The sequence below is a fragment of the Mustela putorius genome, unplaced genomic scaffold, assembly GCF_011764305.1.
Source record: "Mustela putorius furo isolate JIRA1106 unplaced genomic scaffold, ASM1176430v1.1 tig00003836_pilon_pilon_pilon, whole genome shotgun sequence".
In the NCBI taxonomy this organism is placed as follows: Eukaryota; Metazoa; Chordata; class Mammalia; order Carnivora; family Mustelidae; genus Mustela; species Mustela putorius.
The window spans coordinates 27,721,006-27,741,791 of NW_025421989.1; the positions used below are offsets into that span (position 1 = coordinate 27,721,006).

The 20,786-nt window shown below is 37.5% G+C and overlaps 1 protein-coding gene across 3 annotated transcripts in view; it reads right to left on the minus strand.

Annotated features, from left to right (window-relative positions):
• DMD (dystrophin) overlaps positions 1-20,786 on the minus strand; it is a 2,119,021-nt gene that overhangs the window by 1,347,783 nt on the left and 750,452 nt on the right. For all 3 annotated transcript variants that reach the window (XM_045089435.1, XM_045089434.1, XM_045089436.1), the window contains exons 27-29: positions 19,267-19,449; positions 4,827-4,961; positions 3,033-3,182 (exon numbers count right to left, since the gene is read on the minus strand). In XM_045089435.1, coding sequence (XP_044945370.1) covers positions 3,033-3,182; positions 4,827-4,961; positions 19,267-19,449 — 468 coding nt within the window. The remainder of the gene's footprint in view (positions 1-3,032; positions 3,183-4,826; positions 4,962-19,266; positions 19,450-20,786) is intronic.

Consider the following 20,786-nt stretch of genomic DNA (forward strand, 5'->3'; position numbering starts at 1 on the left):
AGTCCCTTAACCTCAATGGCTGTGAGTTCACCTAAAGCTGTGGTGGCATTTCCATAAGCACCCACCTCAAGCACCCACATTTTTTAATTGGAGTGCGTTCAACAGCTCAGAAGCGGGGGATTTTATGCACCTTCTTTCAATCCTCAAACAAAAACAGAGGGAAATTGGTGGATAAACACTCCAGTTTCCATCAGCTCACTGGGACACTTCAGAACATGCTCTCTGACACTGGTATTGTACATGATTTCTTTAAAGTTCCCAGTAGGACTAGCCTGGTCACTCCCACTGGAAACCCACTGTTAAAAGTACCCTTTATCAACTGTCTAAGCTTTCCTTCTCCAATCCCTCATGTGTCCTTCTTGGTATTATCTCTCAAATTAACTAATAGCACCTAAGTCCTTGACTCAGGGATTACTTTTGGTTGGTATCAAACTTCAGCAGGCACTGCAGGATCAATGGAGATAAAAAGTGACATGTGATTTTTTACCTCCAAACTCGCTTTTTTTTTCTCATTTTCTCAATCTTGTTTATGAAAAATAGCTATCCAGTCACCTGAATCAGAAACCTAGATGCTCTCCTAGATTTTTCATTTTCACTGTACCTATTACCATTGCCCTTGTGTTCAGCTGACCTAAAAATACCACTCCTTCCTTGGTCTCACCACCTGAAACCTCCCTATCTTTTAGACCACTTACTCTCCACAGTCACTGCAGAGGTAATATAAGCTGATACAGCACTGCTCCTCTCCTTTCCCCCTTACATTCTTTTAAAATATTTACTTATGGGCACCTGGGTGGCTCAGTGGGTTAAAGCCTTTGCCTTCAGCTCAGGTCATGATCCTGGGTCCTGGGATCGAACCTCGCATCTGGCTCTCTTTCCCTTCCTCTCTCTCTGCCTAATTGTGATCTCTATCAAATAAATAAAATCTTTTAAAATATTTACTTATTTACTTATTGAGAGAGAGAGAGAGAGCAAATGAGCATGAGCAGAAAGGATAGAGGGAGAGGGAGAGACAATCTCCAGCAGATTCCACACTGAGTGCTGATCCCGAATTGGGGTTCGATCTCACAACCCTGAGATCACGGCCTGAGTCAGAGTCAAGATGTCAGAGTCAGAGACAAGAGTCGGATGCTCAGCCAACAGTACCACCCAGGTGGCCCTTCCTCCTGACATTATAAACCCTTCAGTGTTCTCTGAGTGCATGCTTATAGACCAGGCTGTTTGAGAAGCATTGGTTTCCCTCAGTCATCTTGCTGATGCCTACTTATTCAGGTCTACCTTCAACACTCCCCCACCTGTACCTTACTCTCAGGCAAAACCTAATGGTTTGCAGATGTGCATTGATAACCAGCCTCATGCTTCCAATTCTTTGCATGTGTATGTCTACCTGTCTGGGATTACCCTCCTACACCCACCCATTTGGCTATCTCCCGTTCTGATTTTAAAATGTTCACAGGGCTGCCTTCATGGCTCAGTCAGTAGAGCATGCAGGTCTTGATCTCAGGGTTTTGAGTTCGAGCCCCATACTGGGTGTCGAGATTACTTTTAAAAAATGTTTTGAATCTTAAAAAAAAACAAAAAAAAAAAAAACAAAAAAAACCACCAATCATTCACAGTAAATTTTCTTTAGAAAAGCTACCCCAAATGCCTTCCTGTGCTGACTCACACAGGTCTACACTGTTTTTCTGTGTTTTCAAGTCCTCTGTGGTAACTTTTAACACAATTTGTTTTTTTCCATCTTATTTTTTTTTTAAAGATTTTATTTATTTATTTGACAGAGAGAGATCACAAGTAAGCAGAGAGGCAGGCAGAGAGAGAGGAAGGGAAGTAGGCTCCCTGCTGAGCAGAGAGCCCGATGCGGGACTCGATCCCAGGACCCTGAGATCATGAACTGAGCCGAAGGCAAAGGCTTAACCCACTGAGCCACCCAGGAGCCCCCTTTTTTTTTTTTTGCATCTTATAAGGATATTGTTGCTATTATGTTCTGAACACACTAAGATATCAGTGAATTTTTGCTTAACTGCTCACTGTCTATGAGTAATGGAGAGAAAAATTTCCTACTGATTGGCTAACCTTAGAACACTGTCTCACATGTTAGAGATACATGAAATAAATGGATACGAAACTAAACTCCATTATAATGTATTTGTTCTTTATGACAAATAATCCATTCCTGATTTAGGAGAGTATATGCAAAACACTATTTGATTTGGAATAATATGTTACTTTCTCTTAATTTTGATTGAAAACGTTCAGAAAACACATGGTATAATTTTTGCATATGAAAATTCTTCTGTTATATATAAATTAAAGCTCTTTAGTGTTACTTGGGAAGCATAAAGAGTATCTAGAGTACTAAGAGAATCACACATATGACTAACAGATTACACATGACTGTAACATGTATGCACATGTTGAGAACGGTGGAAGGGATGCCTGGATGGCTCAGTCGGTTAAGCCTCTGCCTTTGGGTCAGATCCTAGGGTCTTGGGTTCAAGCCCTATAGCTAGCTCCCTATTCAGCCTGGGGTGGGAGGGGGGCTTCCGCTTCTCCCTCTTCCCCTTCTCCCTACTTGTGCTCTCATGTTTCTCTCTCTCAAATAAATAATTCTTTAAAACACAGAGAGAGAGAGAGAGAGAGAGGTGGGGGAGAGGGAGAAAGGGAAAGAAGGAGAAAGAGATGAGGATACCTACACATATCGGTTAATTTGGGTAGGGAAAAGAATCCTGTAGTCAAATAAGATCTGATTTTGAATTGTTAATCTATTTACAGCTTGTGGACTTAAGCATTTTACTGTATTTGGTATATCTCTGTTTCCTGTTAAAATTCACCCTTTATAATGTTTCTGTAAGATAAAATGATAGAAGACACATGTAAATAATGTACTCATGTCTGGCACATGACAATTTCTAAAACCTGGAAGCTGAGCTAATATTTAAAGTATTCTTTTTTTTTTCCTGAGACACCTGCAAGTATTTGTTAGGTATTTATGCAAATCAGTTTAAAAAGATTTTTTACTCTTATGGCCATACCTCTTCATGTAGCTCTCTCCACCGAGAATTAAATGTCTCAAGTTCCTCATTGATCAGTTCATCCATGACTCCACCATCTGTTAGGGTCTGTGCCAATATGCGAATTTGATTCGGGTTATCCTCTGAATGTTGCATCAAATTTTCAAGTGACTGAAAGACATTTGCAATAATTACTATTTCCCTTCTTTTTCTAAATATACTGAATTAACACAAAATGCTCAGTATCTTCTTATTTACATATCATTAAGTTAAAAACAATTTAAAGCAGTATTGAATTGAGACAATAAAACATCAAAGACCATTGTTACTTAAAAAAAAATATGATGTTTCTCCATGTGTATCCTCATGAGCTTGTGGCAGGACTGTGGAATGGGCCACTTAAAAATTATCCACAGCCACATTCTTCCTAGAGGTCCTCTACTCTTAAACCTGGGAAGGTAAAATACTTAATATTCTTAATACTTAATAATACTTTAAAATACTTAAATATTCTCTTATATCTAGTGGTGGCTAAGTGATGTAACTCTAAAAACGATATGTAGGTAGAAATTCAAGAGCAGAGTTTCCCTTCCTAAATTAAAAAGAAAAAAAAAAGATACAACCTCTAGAAGAAATCATGCCCTTCATAATTTTTCCCCACACACATAGCTTGTAAGTGGAGCAGCCAGTTTTGGACAGAAAAGCAATAAAGAGGAGGCTGAAGTCCTTTAGTCTGATCATTTAATAGGATAAGTGCATCACTGCACCCTTTGTTCTGGACACCATCCTTCTACTAATGCACTGTGTGTGCTTCAACTTTTTTTGGAAGATGCATCACATTGCTGATTGACAAGGAATGCACGGTCAGTTAACATCCCTGAATAGGACAAGGCCAAAATTATAGTTCACCTGAGACCAGTCTCATTATTCTCTGATAACTCTTCAGGTTTTACAATCCTCTTGAGAAAATAAGGAAGTTGGATATATGATGTTTAGGTTTCTACTATAACACTCTAGAATCTTAATACTATCTGAAGAGGCATTTTACATTTTCTTTGCATCTTAATTTATGTAGGTTATTTTAGCATATTTACACAGGGGTTGCATTGCAAATGGCCCTATATACAATACAGATGGCAAAACTACATATTCATTATACACAAAGGGTTAACCAAATGTACAATAAAATGTATAGAACAGAAATGATTATTGTGAGAAGTTCACATAAATCAAAAGTTTACACCTGACAATTCCTTTAAATTTTACTTTTTAAACGTCTTCAAGATAAAACCTGAAAATGTATTAATATTCTGTAGTACCAAAATGTATGAACATTTTAAAGATACATTCCTAATATCAGAGCATGCACATTTATACCTCACGGCATTCCGTAAGGTATAAATTTATGCTTTTAAATAATCTAAAATTATGTTTCAATTCAATAAATGTAGCTTTAAACTGGAAGTAATGGTTTATATGATCATCCTGTGTAGCTCTGCTCTGAAGGAGCAAAACAGTACCTTCACACTGTCTGTGTGAGTCTCTGGTGGATTTAAATAGGTAAAGAAATGTATCAACGTAGAACTTTGTAATATAGAAAAAGGCAGATGTCCTCTGGAAAAGGTTATTTAAATCATCTTTACAAACTTGAGACTAGAAGGGTTACAGAAGAAACAAAGGTTTCTTCCAAAGCACCAGAGCCGGGAGAGGCAGGGCAACCACACTCTCTGTACTGTTTCCCCGGCAGCTCTTTTCTAATTGGTCCTGGGCATCCATAACATGAATTATTATCATTTCGATTAAGTCACAACTTACATCAAGCACCTCGGAGATTTCCTCAGCTCCCCCAGGAATATTTTCAGTGGTTTTCAGTTTGAATTCTACTTCATTTAGCCACTTGTTTGCCTTCTCCAAGTATGACAATAACTCATGCCAGCACGCCCAAACTTCCTAAGAAAGAAATACATATTGCATATGAAATATATGATAGGAGTGACTGTGGGGTTTTGGAATTTTCATTTTTAAAGCTGTAAAAATTGAATATGTTTATTTTATACTGTTCACATTTCCTTTGCAGTAGATAACTGAAAAAACAACTAGTCATGTTGATCAGCTAATACGTTTATAATTACTAATCATTAAGGAAACATCTTACTATAAAAATTAATTAAAGAGTCAGTGATTTACTTTTATAAATAAAAATCTCATCAACATTACCATCTGTAAAATAAAAAAAAGCATACACAAAAATGCATATATAGAGATCTAACACTGCAAAACCTTAAACATGACCAGTTTTCTGTGAGCTCCTTTAAACTTTATTATATGCATGTAATATGATAGCTAACATTAAAGCAAGATTTAGCTACACAGCTCTTTTCATTAAACATTATATCATATAATTTTTCTGTATTACTAAGAAGATATATCTTTGGGGCACCTGGGTGGCTCAGTGGGTTAAGCCTCTGCCTTCAGCTCAGGTCATGATCTCAGGGTCCTGGGATTGAGCCCTGCATTGGGCTTTCTGCTCAGCCGAGAGCCTGCTTCCTCCTCTCTCTCTGTCTACCTCTCTGCCTAGTTGTGATCTCTCTCTGTCAAATAAATAAATAAAATCTTTAAAAAATGGAAGATATATCTTTAATGAAAATCTAAATTTCCATATAAGTGGCTGTATTATTCTTTTCTTAACAGTTAAAACTTATTGGGTAGTTAGCCTATTTTTGGTTTTGTTTGCTAATAAATTTATGGTGAAGATCACCATGAATATAGACATTTTTTCCATATTTCAAATTATTTCCTTGAGGTATATTAGGAAGAATATGACTCATAACTATGGATATGACTATTTTAAAATGGCTTTGGATATGTATTAAAAATGATTACTGTAATACACAAACATAGTCATATATAAAAAAGCAAAACTTTCAGATTGCAACCAGAAAATACAAAAGAGAAGGAGGACTCAAGATGGCGGAGAAGTAGCAGGCCGAGACTACTTCAGCTAGCCGGAGATCAGCTAGATAGCTTATCTAAAGATTGCAAACACCTGAAAATCCATCGGCAGATCAAAGAGAAGAAGAACAGCAATTCTGGAAACAGAAAAACACCCACTTTCTGAAAGGTGTTTTCTTTTTTTTTTTAATTCTTTTCTTTTTTCTTTTTTTTTCCTTTTTTTTCTTTCTTCCTTTTTGAACCTCTTTTTATCCACTTTCTCCCCCCTCATGATTTGGGATCTCTACTAATTTGGATAAAGCATATTTTCCTGGGGTTGTTGCCACCCTTTTAGTATTTTACTTGCCCCTTCATATACTCTTCTCTGGACAAAATGACAAGACGGAAAAATTCAACACAAAAAAAAGAACAAGTCATGCGATTAAAGCACAGATGAAATATAGGGAATGGTTGCCATCTCTCCTGCTCGCTGGATTTGACCCTCTGAATCTACTATGCAGCTCATGGATTGACTCAGTCAGTGATGATACCCTTATCTTCACTTTGGAGTTTACCAATTGGAAGAGGCTTCCTCCAACTGTTGAGAAGATGCTCTCCACTCGTGCCTCAAACTCTTGGGCTCTGCAGCAACATATTGCCTCTGTTCCATCCCTCACCCACCTTTGCCGTTTGGAAATTCGGTCCAGTGTAAAACCAGAACACCTACGATCTGACAGTTTTATCTGTCAGTTGCCACTTCCCAGAAGCCTACATAATTATTTGCTCTATGCAGAAGTTCTAAGGATGAATGAAGTTCCAGAATTGGCAGTTACTCAAGATGGAGAAGTCAGCGAAGCTACTTAATGCAGCTCATGTCTTACTCTGAAAACCACCAAAACAAAGACCCATGCAGTACAAATTCTTCATGATTTCATAGTCATAAAAGATGATTTTTGTTTGTGTGGTTGGTTAGGTTTGTGGGGGGCAATAGTTAAATGCAAATGTTTACAATTGGGCTTCCTGGTTAAAAAAAAAATACTGTTAACCTCACTTATGTTACTTTATCACAGATTCATCACCAGCACATTTTTATGTTGTAGATTCATTTACCTAACATTTTTTGCTTTATTCTGTTAATGAAATGTGATGCTGCTTCTAGTGCTAACCATGGCATATTTCCGCCTATGATTCTGTGTTTGCCTAGGGCTAGGAGCTTAGAAAGAAATGCATAAAACTTTCCTGGAAGTGTACACACAATGTGGTTGAATCTATTATTATTATTATTATTATTTTATTTGAGGTTGTCTATCTTTTATGTTTATAAAAAACTTTTATATTCCATTCTCATTTCTTAATTTAGTAAGTTTTATGAAGAATTTCTTCTCATTGGCTTCTCACAGATAAACTCAGGGGAGAACTTTTTTTTCTTTAAAGAATATAGAAAATGAATAATTTTGCTGTTATTGTTGTTTGCCCCCCAGTTCCTTGATACTCTCTTTCCGAAAGAAACTCCCATTTCTGCAAAAGCAAGACCAGACTAAACTCTGAAATAGGCTCAGTTGGAAAAAATTAGGTCAGTGTTGAAATAAAGAAGCATTTTACCACATTTAGAATACAAATCAGGAGATGAGAGGGGCCTATCTGTGGCACCAGATTCTTTCAAAAAAGAAGCCTGTGTATTTCTGAGTCACTTAGTATCAAATAAAACATTCGAGCTCTGTTCAGCCTCCAAATCTAAGGGAAGCTTTGATCCTATGATGCAATGATTGCCAGTTATATTAATATTACAATGTTCTTCCTTTTTATTATCTAGATAGGTTATCACATGGTCCTTGATCCTATGAAATTTGGACCTCAGAATTCTAGGTTAATGAGACACCACCTCATTGGTTTTACAGATGCTTAATATAAATCTATGGTCAGAGAAAACTGATCACTGGATCAGGTGAGCTGTGGTAATATGCCGATGGGACCAACCTTAAAAGAAAGTTTATGAAAGCATTACTGTCATGATAGACAGCTAGAAAGTGGGTCCACAGGAGGGCAGGTCTTCTGTCCTAATGGGATCCTGTGGCTTGAAATAGATGGGAGTGTGTCAGCCAGGCCATCCCTGATAGGCCTTTGCTATTTGATAAAAGCAGTGATGAAGACCAAATAATGGAGCATTGTTAGGGTCCAGAGGGACAACTGAACTCAGTGCAGATTATAGCTATAGTTGCTGCCTTTGGGTGAAGATGCTGTTTGAATGTGGGTATACAGCAGAAATAAGTGTAGATGTGGAAAGCCAGGTGGAAATTCTGATACTTAATAAAGAAATTCCAAGAGTGTAAAAAAAAAAAAAAAAAAAAAAAAAAAAAAAAAAAGAACAAGAGGCAGTACCGAAGGCTAGGGACCTAATCAATACAGACATCGGTAATATGTCAGATCTAGAGTTCAGAATGACAATTCTCAAGGTTCTAGCCGGGCTCAAAAAAGGCATGGAAGATATTAGAGAAACCCTCTCGAGAGATAAAAAAGCACTTTATGGAGAAATAAAAGAACTAAAATCTAACCAAGTTGAAATAAAAAAAGCTATTAATGAGGTGCAATCAAAAATGGAGGCTCTCACTGCTAGGATAAATGAGGCAGAAGAAAGAATTAGTGATATAGAAGACCAAATGACAGAGAATAAAGAAGCTGAGCAAAAGAGGGACGAACAGATACTGGACCACGAGGGGAGAATTCGAGAGATAAGTGACACCATAAGACGAAACAACATTAGAAAAATTGGGATTCCAGAAGAAGAAGAAAGAGAGAGGGGAGCAGAAGGTATACTAGAGAGAATTATTGGGGAGAATTTCCCCAATATGGCAAAGGGAACGAGCATCAAAATTCAGGAGGTTCAGAGAATGCCCCTCAAAATCAATAAGAATAGGCCCACACCCCGTCACCTAATAGAAAATTTACAAGTCTCAGTGACAAAGAGAAAATCCTGAAAGCAGACCGGGAAAAGAAGTCTGTAACATACAATGGTAAAAATATTAGATTGGCAGCTGACTTATCCACAGAGACCTGGCAGGCCAGAAAGAGCTGGCATGATATTTTCAGAGCACTAAATGAGAAAAACATGCAGCCCAGAATACTATATCTAGCTAGGCTATCATTGAAAATAGAAGGAGAGATTAAAAGCTTCCAGGACAAACAACAACTGAAAGAATTTGCAAACACCCAACCAGCTCTACAGGAAACCTTGAAAGGGGTCCTCTAAGCAAAGAGAAAGCCTACAAGTGGTAGATCAGAAAGGAACAGAGACCATATACAGTAACAGTCACCTTACAGGCAATACAATGGCACTAAATTCATATCTCTCAATAGTTACCCTGAATGTTAATGGGCTAAATGCCCCTGTCAAAAGACACAGGGTATCAGAATGGATAAAAAAACAAAACCCAACTATATGTTGCCTCCAAGAAACTCATTTTAAGCCCGAAGACACCTCCAGATTTAAAGTGAGGGGGTGGAAAAGAATTTACCATGCTAATGGACATCAGAAGAAAGCAGGAGTGGCAATCCTTATATCAGATCAATTAGATTTTAAGCCAAAGACTATAATAAGAGATGAGGAAGGACACTATATCATACTCAAAGGGTCTGTCCAACAAGAAGATTTAACAATTTTAAATATCTATGCCCCCAACGTGTGAGCAGCCAACTATATAAACCAATTAATAACAAAATCAAAGAAACACATCAACAATAATACAATAATAGTAGGGGACTTTAACACTCCCCTCACTGAAATGGACAGACCATCCAAGCAAAAGATCAGCAAGGAAATAAAGGCCTTAAACGACACACTGGACCAGATGGACATCACAGATATATTCAGAACATTTCATCCCAAAGCAACAGAATACACATTCTTCTCTAGTGCACATGGAACATTCTCCAGAATAGATCACATCCTCGGTCCTAAATCAGGACTCAACTGGTATCAAAAGATTGGGATCATTCCCTGCATATTTTCAGACCACAATGCTCTAAAGCTAGAACTCAACCACAAGAGGAAGTTTGAAAAGAACCAAAATACATGGAGACTAAACAGCATCCTTCTAAAGAATGAATGGGTCAACCGGGAAATTAAAGAAGAATTGAAAAAAATCATGGAAACAAATGATAATGAAAATACAACGGTTCAAAATCTGTGGGACACAACAAAGGCAGTCCTGAGAGGAAAATATATAGCGGTACAAGCCTTTCTCAAGAAACAAGAAAGGTCTCAGGTACACAATCTAACCCTACACCTAAAGGAGCTGGAGAAAGAACAAGAAAGAAACCCTAAGCCTAGCAGGAGAAGAGAAATCATAAAGATCAGAGCAGAAATCAATGAAATAGAAACCAAAGAAACAATAGAACAAATCAACGAAAGTAGGAGCTGGTTCTTTGAAAGAATTCATAAAATTGATAAACCCCTGGCCAGACTTATCAAAAAGAAAAGAGAAAGGACCCAAATAAATAAAATCATGAATGAAAGAGGAGAGATCACAACTAACACCAAAGAAATACAAACTATTATAAGAACATACTATGAGCAACTCTACGCCAATAAATTTGACAATCTGGAACAAATGGATGCATTCCTAGAAACATATAAACTACCACAACTGAACCAGGAAGAAATAGAAAGCCTGAACAGACCCATAACCAGTAAGGAGATTGAAACAGTCATTAAAAATATCCAAACAAACAAAAGCCCAGGGCCAGACGGCTTCCCGGGGGAATTCTACGAAACATTTAAAGAAGAACTAATTCCTATTCTCCTGAAACTGTTCCAAAAAATAGAAATGGAAGGAAAACTTCCAAACTCATTTTATGAGGCCGGCATCACCTTGATCCCAAAACCAGACAAGGATCCCACCAAAAAAGAGAGCTATAGACCAATATCCTTGATGAACACAGATGCGAAAATACTCAACAAAATACTAGCCAATAGGATTCAACAGTACATTAAAAAGATTAATCACCACGACCAAGTGGGATTTATTCCAGGGCTACAAGGTTGGTTCAACATCCGCAAATCAGTCAATGTGATACAACACATCAATAAAAGTAAGAACAAGAACCATATGATACTCTCAATAGATGCTGAAAAAGCATTTGACAAAGTACAGCATCCCTTCCTGATCAAAACTCTTCAAAGTGTAGGGATAGAAGGCACATACCTCAATATCATCAAAGCCATCTATGAAAAACCCACCGCAAATATCATTCTCAATGGAGAAAAACTGAAAGCTTTTCCGCTAAGGTCAGGAACACGGCAGGGATGTCCATTATCACCACTGCTATTCAACATAGTACTAGAGGTCCTAGCCTCAGCAATCAGACAACAAAAGGAAATTAAAGGCATCCAAATCGGCAAAGAAGAAGTCAAATTATCACTCTTCGCAGATGATATGATACTATATGTGGAAAACCCAAAAGACTCCACTCCAAAACTGCTAGAACTTATACAGGAATTCAGTAAAGTGTCAGGATATAAAATCAATGCACAGAAATCAGTTGCATTTCTCTACACCAACAGCAAGACAGAAGAAAGGGAAATTAAGGAGTCAATCCCATTTACAATTGCACCCAAAACCATAAGATACCTAGGAATAAACCTAACCAAAGAGGCACAGAATCTATACTCAGAAAACTATAAAGTACTCATGAAAGAAATTGAGGAAGACACAAAGAAATGGAAAAATGTTCCATGCTCCTGGATTGGAAGAATAAATATTGTGAAAATGTCTATGCTACCTAAAGCAATCTACACATTTAATGCAATTCCTATCAAAGTACCATCCATCTTTTTCAAAGAAATGGAACAAATAATTCTAAAATTTATATGGAACCAGAAAAGACCTCGAATAGCTAAAGGGATATTGAAAAAGAAAGCCAACGTTGGTGGCATCACAATTCCGGACTTCAAGCTCTATTACAAAGCTGTCATCATCAAGACAGCATGGTACTGGCACAAAAACAGACACATAGATCAATGGAACAGAATAGAGAGCCCAGAAATAGACTCTTAACTCTATGGTCAACTAATCTTCGACAAAGCAGGAAAGAATGTCCAATGGAAAAAAGACAGCCTCTTCCTTAAATGGTGCTGGGAAAATTGGACAGCCACATGCGGAAAAATGAAATTGGACCATTTCCTTACACCACACACGAAAATAGACTCAAAATGGATGAAGGACCTCAATGTGCGAAAGGAATCCATCAAAATCCTTGAGGAGAACACAGGCAGCAACCTCTTCGACCTCAGCCGCAGCAACATCTTCCTAGGAACAACGCAAAAGGCAAGGGAAGCAAGGGCAAAAATGAACTATTGGGATTTCATCAAGATCAAAATCTTTTGCACAGCAAAGGAAACAGTTAACAAAATCAAAAGACAACTGACAGAATGGGAGAAGATATTTGCAAACGACATATCAGATAAAGGACTAGTGTCCAGAATCTATAAAGAACTTAGCAAACTCAACACCCAAAGAACAAATAATCCAATCAAGAAATGGGCAGAGGACATGGACAGACATTTCTGCAAAGAAGACATCCAGATGGCCAACAGACACATGAAAAAGTGCTCCATATCACTCGGCATCAGGGAAATACAAATCAAAACCACAATGCGATATCACCTCACACCAGTCAGAATGGCTAATATCAACAAGTCAGGAAATGACAGATGCTGGCGAGGATGCGGAGAAAGGGGAACCCTCCTACACTGTTGGTGGGAATGCAAGCTGGTGCAACCTCTCTGGAAAACAGCATGGAGGTTCCTCAAAATGTTGAAAATAGAACTGCCCTATGACCCAGCAATCGCACTATTGGATATTTACCCTAAAGATACAAACGTAGTGGTCCAAAGGGGCACGTGTACTCGAATGTTTATGGCAGCAATGTCCACAATAGCCAAACTATGGAAAGAACCTAGATGTCCATCAACAGATGAATGGATCAAGAAGATGTGGTATATATACACAATGGAATACTATGCAGCCATCAAAAGAAATGAAATCTTGCCATTTGCGACAACATGGATGGAACTAGAGCGTATCATGCTTAGCGAAATAAGTCAAGCGGAGAAAGACAACTATCATATGATCTCCCTGATATGAGGAAGTGGTGATGCAACATGGGGGCTTAAGTGGGTACGAGAAGAATAAATGAAAGAAGATGGGATTGGGAGGGAGACAAACCGTAAGTGACTCTTAATCTCACAAAACAAACTGAGGGTTGCTGGGGGGAGGGGGTTTGGGAGAAAGGGGTGGTGTTATGGACATTGGGGAGGGTATGTGTTTTGGTGAGTGCTGTGAAGTGTGTAAACCTGGTGATTCACAGATCTGTACCCCTAGGGATAAAAATATATGTTTATAAAAAATAAAAAATTATATTAAAAAAAAAGAAAATACAAAAGAGTATTTTATAAACTTGAGATGAGAAAGGATATCTTAAATAAGACATTTTGTAAAAAACAACGCAAAACAAAAACAACCTCCCAAAAAACCTGAATAAATTTGTTTACAGTAGAGTTAAACCATTCTATTTATCGAAAGATACCATAAAGAAATTGAAAACCACCCTAAAAACTTGAAGAAAACAATTGCAAAATTTCTAACAGTTGAGTAAAAACGGAATGTCCCCAAGCCAATTAAAAGGTAAAGGGACATCCCAATGGAAAATGAATGGAAACCCTAAACCACCATTTCAAAGAAAAAGATATATGCATATCCAACAAATATATGAAAATATGTTCAATCTCATTAGCAGTCAGGGGAATGTAAGTCAAGATTACATGGTATTTGTACCAGGTTGACTGACGCAAATGAGAAATTTCATAATTCTAAGTGTAAAAGAAGGTACACATTAACAAAAATTTGTATTTATTGTTGGTGGCTGTGTCTACTAAAATGACTGTTTTGGAAAACAATCCATCATTCTCAGTCAGGTGAATATACACATACCCCACAATCCAGCAACTCCACTTTTGCATATATGTCCTCAAAGAAACTGCTTTGTGTGGACAACAAAGACAGTTAAGAGAATGTTCATTTTAGCACTTTTGGTAATAACCAAAATTTTAAAAACAACCTTATGTCTGCTAAACAGAGAATGTAGAGACACACTGTACTACATTTAAACAGAGAACACAGAAGTAAAAATGCAAATTTCATCAAACAAAACAAACATGGATGAGTTTCTGACACAGAAATGCTGGGCAAAATGGACAAGCCCTGAAAACCCAAATATTAAGGTTATGGTCTTTCATAATGCTCAAAACAAGTGAAATTGAGCAATACATTATTTAGGTATTCATTTGAGTGTGATAAAACATTTTTTTAAGCAAAGAAACAATAAAGGCAAATTGGGAAAAGAAAGTCTATTGGGAAAAAAGCAGGAAGATACGCTAGAGGATATGAATACAAAAATGTTCATTTTCCATTAGATTTGATACTGTAAATATTGGACAAGCCTATACATACAGTACTTCAATCACTACCACCTGCTACTCCCCGTCCCACTACTCCTTCAATCACTATTCACCTGCTTCCTCCCCGCTAAGGAAGGAAGTTTTATTGTAGGAGAAACCAAAAATTCTGTCAGATTTCCCATATATTCACTTTGCCTATAAACCTTGCAAATGACAGAAGACATTCCTTCTCTAAACTGATGAAAAGTATCAGTCTAACCTGTCTTGCCACCCTACAAATACCTGCTTAGTATTTCAGGTACTATTTATTACAGAAAGTGAAATTAAGTATTTTGCTTTAAAAGGTGACAGAAATCTTAAATCTGGGTCATTTCCAGCTCCTGCTGGACTACAGGCTATCTTCCTTCTGGGCAGAGATCCCAGTGGGAAAATATAAATATCTCCTTAAATACCCCAGGTTACTTCAGATCTTTGAAGATAAGGAGATGTGATTAGTAATGTGTCTTATTAACTTTGGTGCAGATTGAGGTAATGAACTACCTTGCCAGTTTAACTGTCAGGATTGATGGCCTCTTGTGTCCTCAATGCATCTGAAGGACACAGCTGAAGAGGCTGAATGCACTGGCTTTACAGGTCACCTCTGCAAAATAAAATGTTGTCTTGCCGTTTGAATTGGAGCTAAAAGCCACTTATAATAACTGTTGAGCTTTGCAGTTTGGAACTCAAAACTACTTGGAAATCACAGAATTCACCATGGCTTTGAAGAGATGACAAAAGAAAAAGGAAACTTCCATTCAAAATGGTCAGTGGAGCTGATGTGGCAATCCACCCACCACTGCTTTTGTGACACTGAAATGCTGGGTAAAGCATAAAGGGCAACATTTAAGCTCATCAGGCTGCTCTGTGAAATATGAAAATCTTCCCAAAGCAGAAACAAAGAGGGAAGTTAAGTGCATGCAGAGGTTGGGAGGTGAAGCTTAACAACACTGGCATATCAGAACAGGGTATATGACACACAAGCTAGGGTATTCAACACTAATTTGGGATGAAGAAAGGGGCACTGGCCTCACACATGGAAGAGCATAAAGTTGTGTCTCACCTCTCCTGGAAACAAGGTCTATAAAACCCCCCTCCACTCGAGTACAAGGAATTAGCAAGAAAGCTGAGAATCCTTTGGATTTTAGTTGGAAAATAATGATTCACCCACCAGAAACTGAAATGTAAGTTTATATTACACATGAGAGTAGAATGTAACATTTCTAGGACTCTGGTAGAAACATTAAAAACAAACAAGCAAAAAACAAACAAACAAAAAAAAAAAACTCATGAGGACCCTCAGACAGCCCAGAGCAGAAAGGATTTCCAGTAAAATCAATTCCTATTACACGTGAACTCAGAAACAAAAAATCACAAGCCACGCGAGGAAATTTACTGCCATTTGAGGCAGTCAGTAGTTGTAATGAATGTAGAATCGACAACTTATAATCTAAAGATGACACAATGGTAGGGAATTTGATAATAAATAACTTTAGCTTGCTGTTAAAAGTTGCCAGTAAGATCTCTTTTTCTTGAGACTGGCAAGTAGAGTTCATACTTAAGAGCTTAAGGCTAAGTTCCCTATATTCTATGTTTAAAACAAACAAACAAACAAACTTCTACAACATGTTTTCACAAGCTGTGGTCTAAACAGAGGGAACTGATGGGGATGGCAATGGGGGGATATGAAGAAAGAAAGACTGGAAAATGAGGCAATTTTTAAACAAAATTTACCTTTTAAAGTAAACTCTACACCCAACGTGGGACTTGAATTTACAATTCCGAGATCAAGAGTCATGTGCTCTGTTAACTGAATCAGTCAGGTGCCCTTGGAGCAAATCTTTTTCTTAACTTTTTACTGTGTGTTTAGAGGAAACCCATCTAGTCCCTTTTCTTTAAAGGATCTAAAATAATACTGCTCATCAAATGGGTGGGTACATTCTGAAAGAGATGGTTGGCATGCATTACCTACTGAGCTGCTGGTATGGCCAAGGAAGAATCAAGGAGTTATGGGAGATGGGATATGCCAGAGCTTGCTGGCTAAGCTGAAATATGGTGGAGAAATAAGACTTCAGGGCATCATGGAAGCATGGGTTTAAAAGATGTAACTTTCAGGAGAATGTGGTTTAAGCTTACTGGCAGGAGTCAGCCTGAAATTTTGTTGAATACTCCAAGGCACCATGAATGAATATAAGATCTTTTTTGGGGGGCTCACAATCTATATGAATACAGATCCCCAAAGATCACATCAAGTCTACAGTTAACAAGCCAGATCAGTGGTGATAACCTATAGAATCTGGTGATGACATATTCATCATTATAGATGTCTATGAGTGTTAATAATAGGGTATAGCAACTGTGACCAGCAAAGAAAAGGGAGTTATGTGAAGAAAGTATTTTACCCTGATTATCATCCCTTAAACCAATACTACACAATCACTATCCAGAAACTGAATGGGAGAAGTGGACGCTTAAATCATTTTTTTTCTCACTCCCACCTTTGTATAAATTGCTTCAGCCACATATTAATCTAGACTAATGGAAGATGTTAACAAACTATGATATCAAAATTTAAATAACACTAAACTTTAATAACTAAAAGTTAATGAAAAATCATGGGATCAGACAGCAATAGTGATTAGGAAGCCAATTACTAGGCAGAAAATGAGGGTTGACATTGGTGGTTACAGTTATTGGAAAATCAAAACTCTTTCGTGCTCATTACTCATGGAGACTTCTCAACCAAACAGACTGCATAGGTTTAATTTGTTTAACAAAAAGAAGAAATAGAATCAGTTATGCAAAAGCAAAACATTACATAAAAGAAGAAAAAAATTTTCTAAATAACCAAGTAAAATCTTAAGAAATGGAAAACAAGGTCTTCGGAAAAATATAAAATCCTATCCAAATGTGTACATAGGCAGATGCGTATATAGAAATGAGTATATTTAAACAGAAACGGTCAGTTGAGGAGATAATTTGAGAACTAGAAGACAAATTTCACAAAAATACAAAGAATCCAATACGCAGAGATAGATAAAAGGGAAACCTTTATATAATAACAAATGATGACAGATGGGAGCTACACTTGTGGTGAGCTTAGCATAATGTACAGAGTTCTTTAATCACTACACTGTACACTTGAAAACAATATAACACTGTGTGTCAGCCATATTCAGAGAGAGAGAGAGAGAGAGAAAACAAAATACATTGTGTTAGTGCTAAGAGCTACAGAAAAAAAAAAAAAAAAAAGGAAAGGAAGGGAAGAGATGATGCTATGGGTCCCAGGGAAGTCCAAACTAATTCATACTATCATGTTACATGAGGGAGGAACTTTTTTTTATCTATTTCAGGATATGTTTTCTAAAGAGACCTTTTATTTTCATATTAATACAGTTTTCAAGACTATTGAGCTATCCCTCTATTTTTCATCTGCAATCACACTTAAAATCTCTTCCATTTGTATTGAAATTATAAGGTCATACAGTCCCTTTTTAGTCCCTCTCCATTGGTTTGGAATATTTATGAATTTTTTATCAATATATTCACTAAGATGACTCAATTCATGTCAGCAAAGGGGGCTTAATTTACTGCCCAGCTAGTGGGCAGTCTCTGATGGCTTCAGCTTTTGGTGCTAGGCAAAGTTTTGTGCTCCTCGACACAATCCTTACTGTTAGTAAATAGTATTTTTACATGAATTCTTTGTCAGCTATTTTCAGATAAACTAAGGAGTAAAGCATCTGGAAAAGATAAAGCAAAACCTAAATGGATACTTAAATATAATGTAAAATGCCCCCCCCCAAAAAGCTAGACAACATGTCTTGTGAAGCATCCTACAGGGCAGATTGATTCTTAACATTATCACAGAACATACTTCTCCACAAAGTAAATGTGGACTCTGATACTTATGATTTTATGCACATTAAAATGTATGAAAGAATTAAGACCATTTTATATAAATATTGGGAAAACTTATTTATAAGATTTTTGTGACCTAATAATAATAGTAATAAGGTAATAATAAGAATTAGAACTAGAACTGCTCACTAGGCAAAGTATTAAATAGAATAACTTATTTAATTTTCTCAGCACCCTATGGAATATGCATTTTTTTTTGTCCATTTCACAGATAGGAAACACGTTCATACAATGTAAGCAACAGGCCCAAAGTCATAAACTTCTAAGTGACTTTGTGAGGACACTCAGCCTAAGCTGTCTTAACACCAGTGTTCCTATTCTTTTTTTTTTTTTTAAAGATTTTATTTATTTATTTGACAGAGAGAGATCACAAGTAGGCAGAGAGGCAGAGAGAGAGAGAGGAGGAAGCAGGCTCCCTGCTGAGCAGAGAGCCCGATGCGGGACTCGATCCCAGGACCCTGAGATCATGACCTGAGCCGAAGGCAGCGGCTTAACCTACTGAGCCACCCAGGCGCCCCAGTGTTCCTATTCTTTTTTTTTTTTTAATTTTTTATTTTTTATAAACATATATTTTTATCCCCAGGGGTACAGGTCTGTGAATCACCAGATTTACACACTTCACAGCACTCACCAAAGCACATACCCTCCCCAATGTCCATAATCCCATCCCCTTCTCCCAAACCCCCTCCCCCCAGCAACCCTCAGTTTGTTTTGTGAGATTAAGAGTCACTTATGGTTTGTCTCCCTCCCAATCCCATCTTGTTTCATTTATTCTTCTCCTACCCACTTAAGCCCCCATGTTGCATCACCACTTCCTCATATCAGGGAGATCAGTGTTCCTATTCTTAATCACTGTGAGCCACATAGGTTCGCAAACTGACACATAATTAATTAAGATCAAGAAAAGCAACTGACTTCCAAGGTCTTGCATTTGCCATTGAGCCTGGTGCACAGCCATTGATAGTTGGTGGTGAGAGTGTCAAGTTCCTTTTTTAAGGCCTCTTGTGCTACAGGTGGAGCTTGAGCTATGACACTGTTGACGGACTCAGTCAGGAGTTTCACTTTGGCTTCTTTCTGCTGGGCCTCTTCTTTAGCTCTCTGAAAAACAAAGAGTGCTCTCTCACTTGACAGCAAGGCAATGGATTTACTTAGAAAATGCATTCCTGTATATCATATACTTTCTTCCTGATCCCTGTGAGATTAATAAAAATAAATCCAGTAGTCACTACAATCACTTCCATAAATTCAGATTTAGTTAAAACTTGAATTTGGAAGGAAAAATTATTATCAGAATGTAAGAGCTCTTTCATCAGAATCCAGTGCAAAATAGTCAACATGTGGGTATGGGTTTGTGGTGTCCTCTCTCACCCTCTTTCATATATGTGTATGTGTGCATATGTACACACATACATGCCCATGGAGACATGTATATTAGACAAGCAAGAAACATGGATTTCTTTTCTTTTTTTTTTTTTTTTTTTGTTAAGGATTTTATTTATTTGACAGAGTGAGATCACAAGTAGACAGAGAGGCAGGCAGAGAGAGAGAGAGAGGAGGAAGCAGGCTCTCTGATGGGCAGAGAGCCTGATGTGGGGCTCTATCTGAGAACCCTGAGATCATGACCTGAGCTGAAGGCAGAGGCTTTAACCCACTGAGCCACCCAGGTGTCCCGAAACATGTATTTCAATACTAACAAAAATATCCCATATTCTAAAATTGAAATCATTTCTAAATTACTCAAATGAATGAGTAATATTGAAATCAGTACAAATATAATTATTTAAATCAAAAGATAATTAATATAGAAAAGTCTTCATAATGCTACATCCAGGACCGTATTTTGAGAAAAGAAACTTCCATCCAGTAACCAAATAAGAGGAAGATGAGAAGAGCAGCCACTGAAAGGAAGGGGGCTCACCTGGTCCTCAGCTATGCCTTTGGTCTTCTCCCATAAAACATAAAGTGTTTCACAGAGTATCAGCATCCGAGAAAGCCACTTTGTTACTACCACTGTGGATCATGACAACAATACCTCTGTATTTCATGAGCCTGTGTTGTTTCTTTATCAATTATACCTTTAACTTCACTCTAGTCTTCCTTCGTTCTATGACAGATTTATTAAGACACCCAATCACAGAGTTATTCCCAGTTACAGACAACATAATATCCAAAGCAAAGCTCTTCAACTCTCCCTAAATCATCTAACAAAAACTCAGATCCTACAACAGGGTCTTTCTAATATGCTCTAACTCCTACAACCCACAGTTCCCCAAAGTGTGTATTCTCCCTCACTGCCAGGAGTACTAAACCCAATTTGTTCAACTACATGAATCTTGCTGGAGGTCTTTAGCTGCAGGGTATTTATACTCCTCAACTTTTGATGTGCACATGTATCTCTCTCTCTCTCTCTCTCTCTTTCTCTCTCTCTCCCTCTC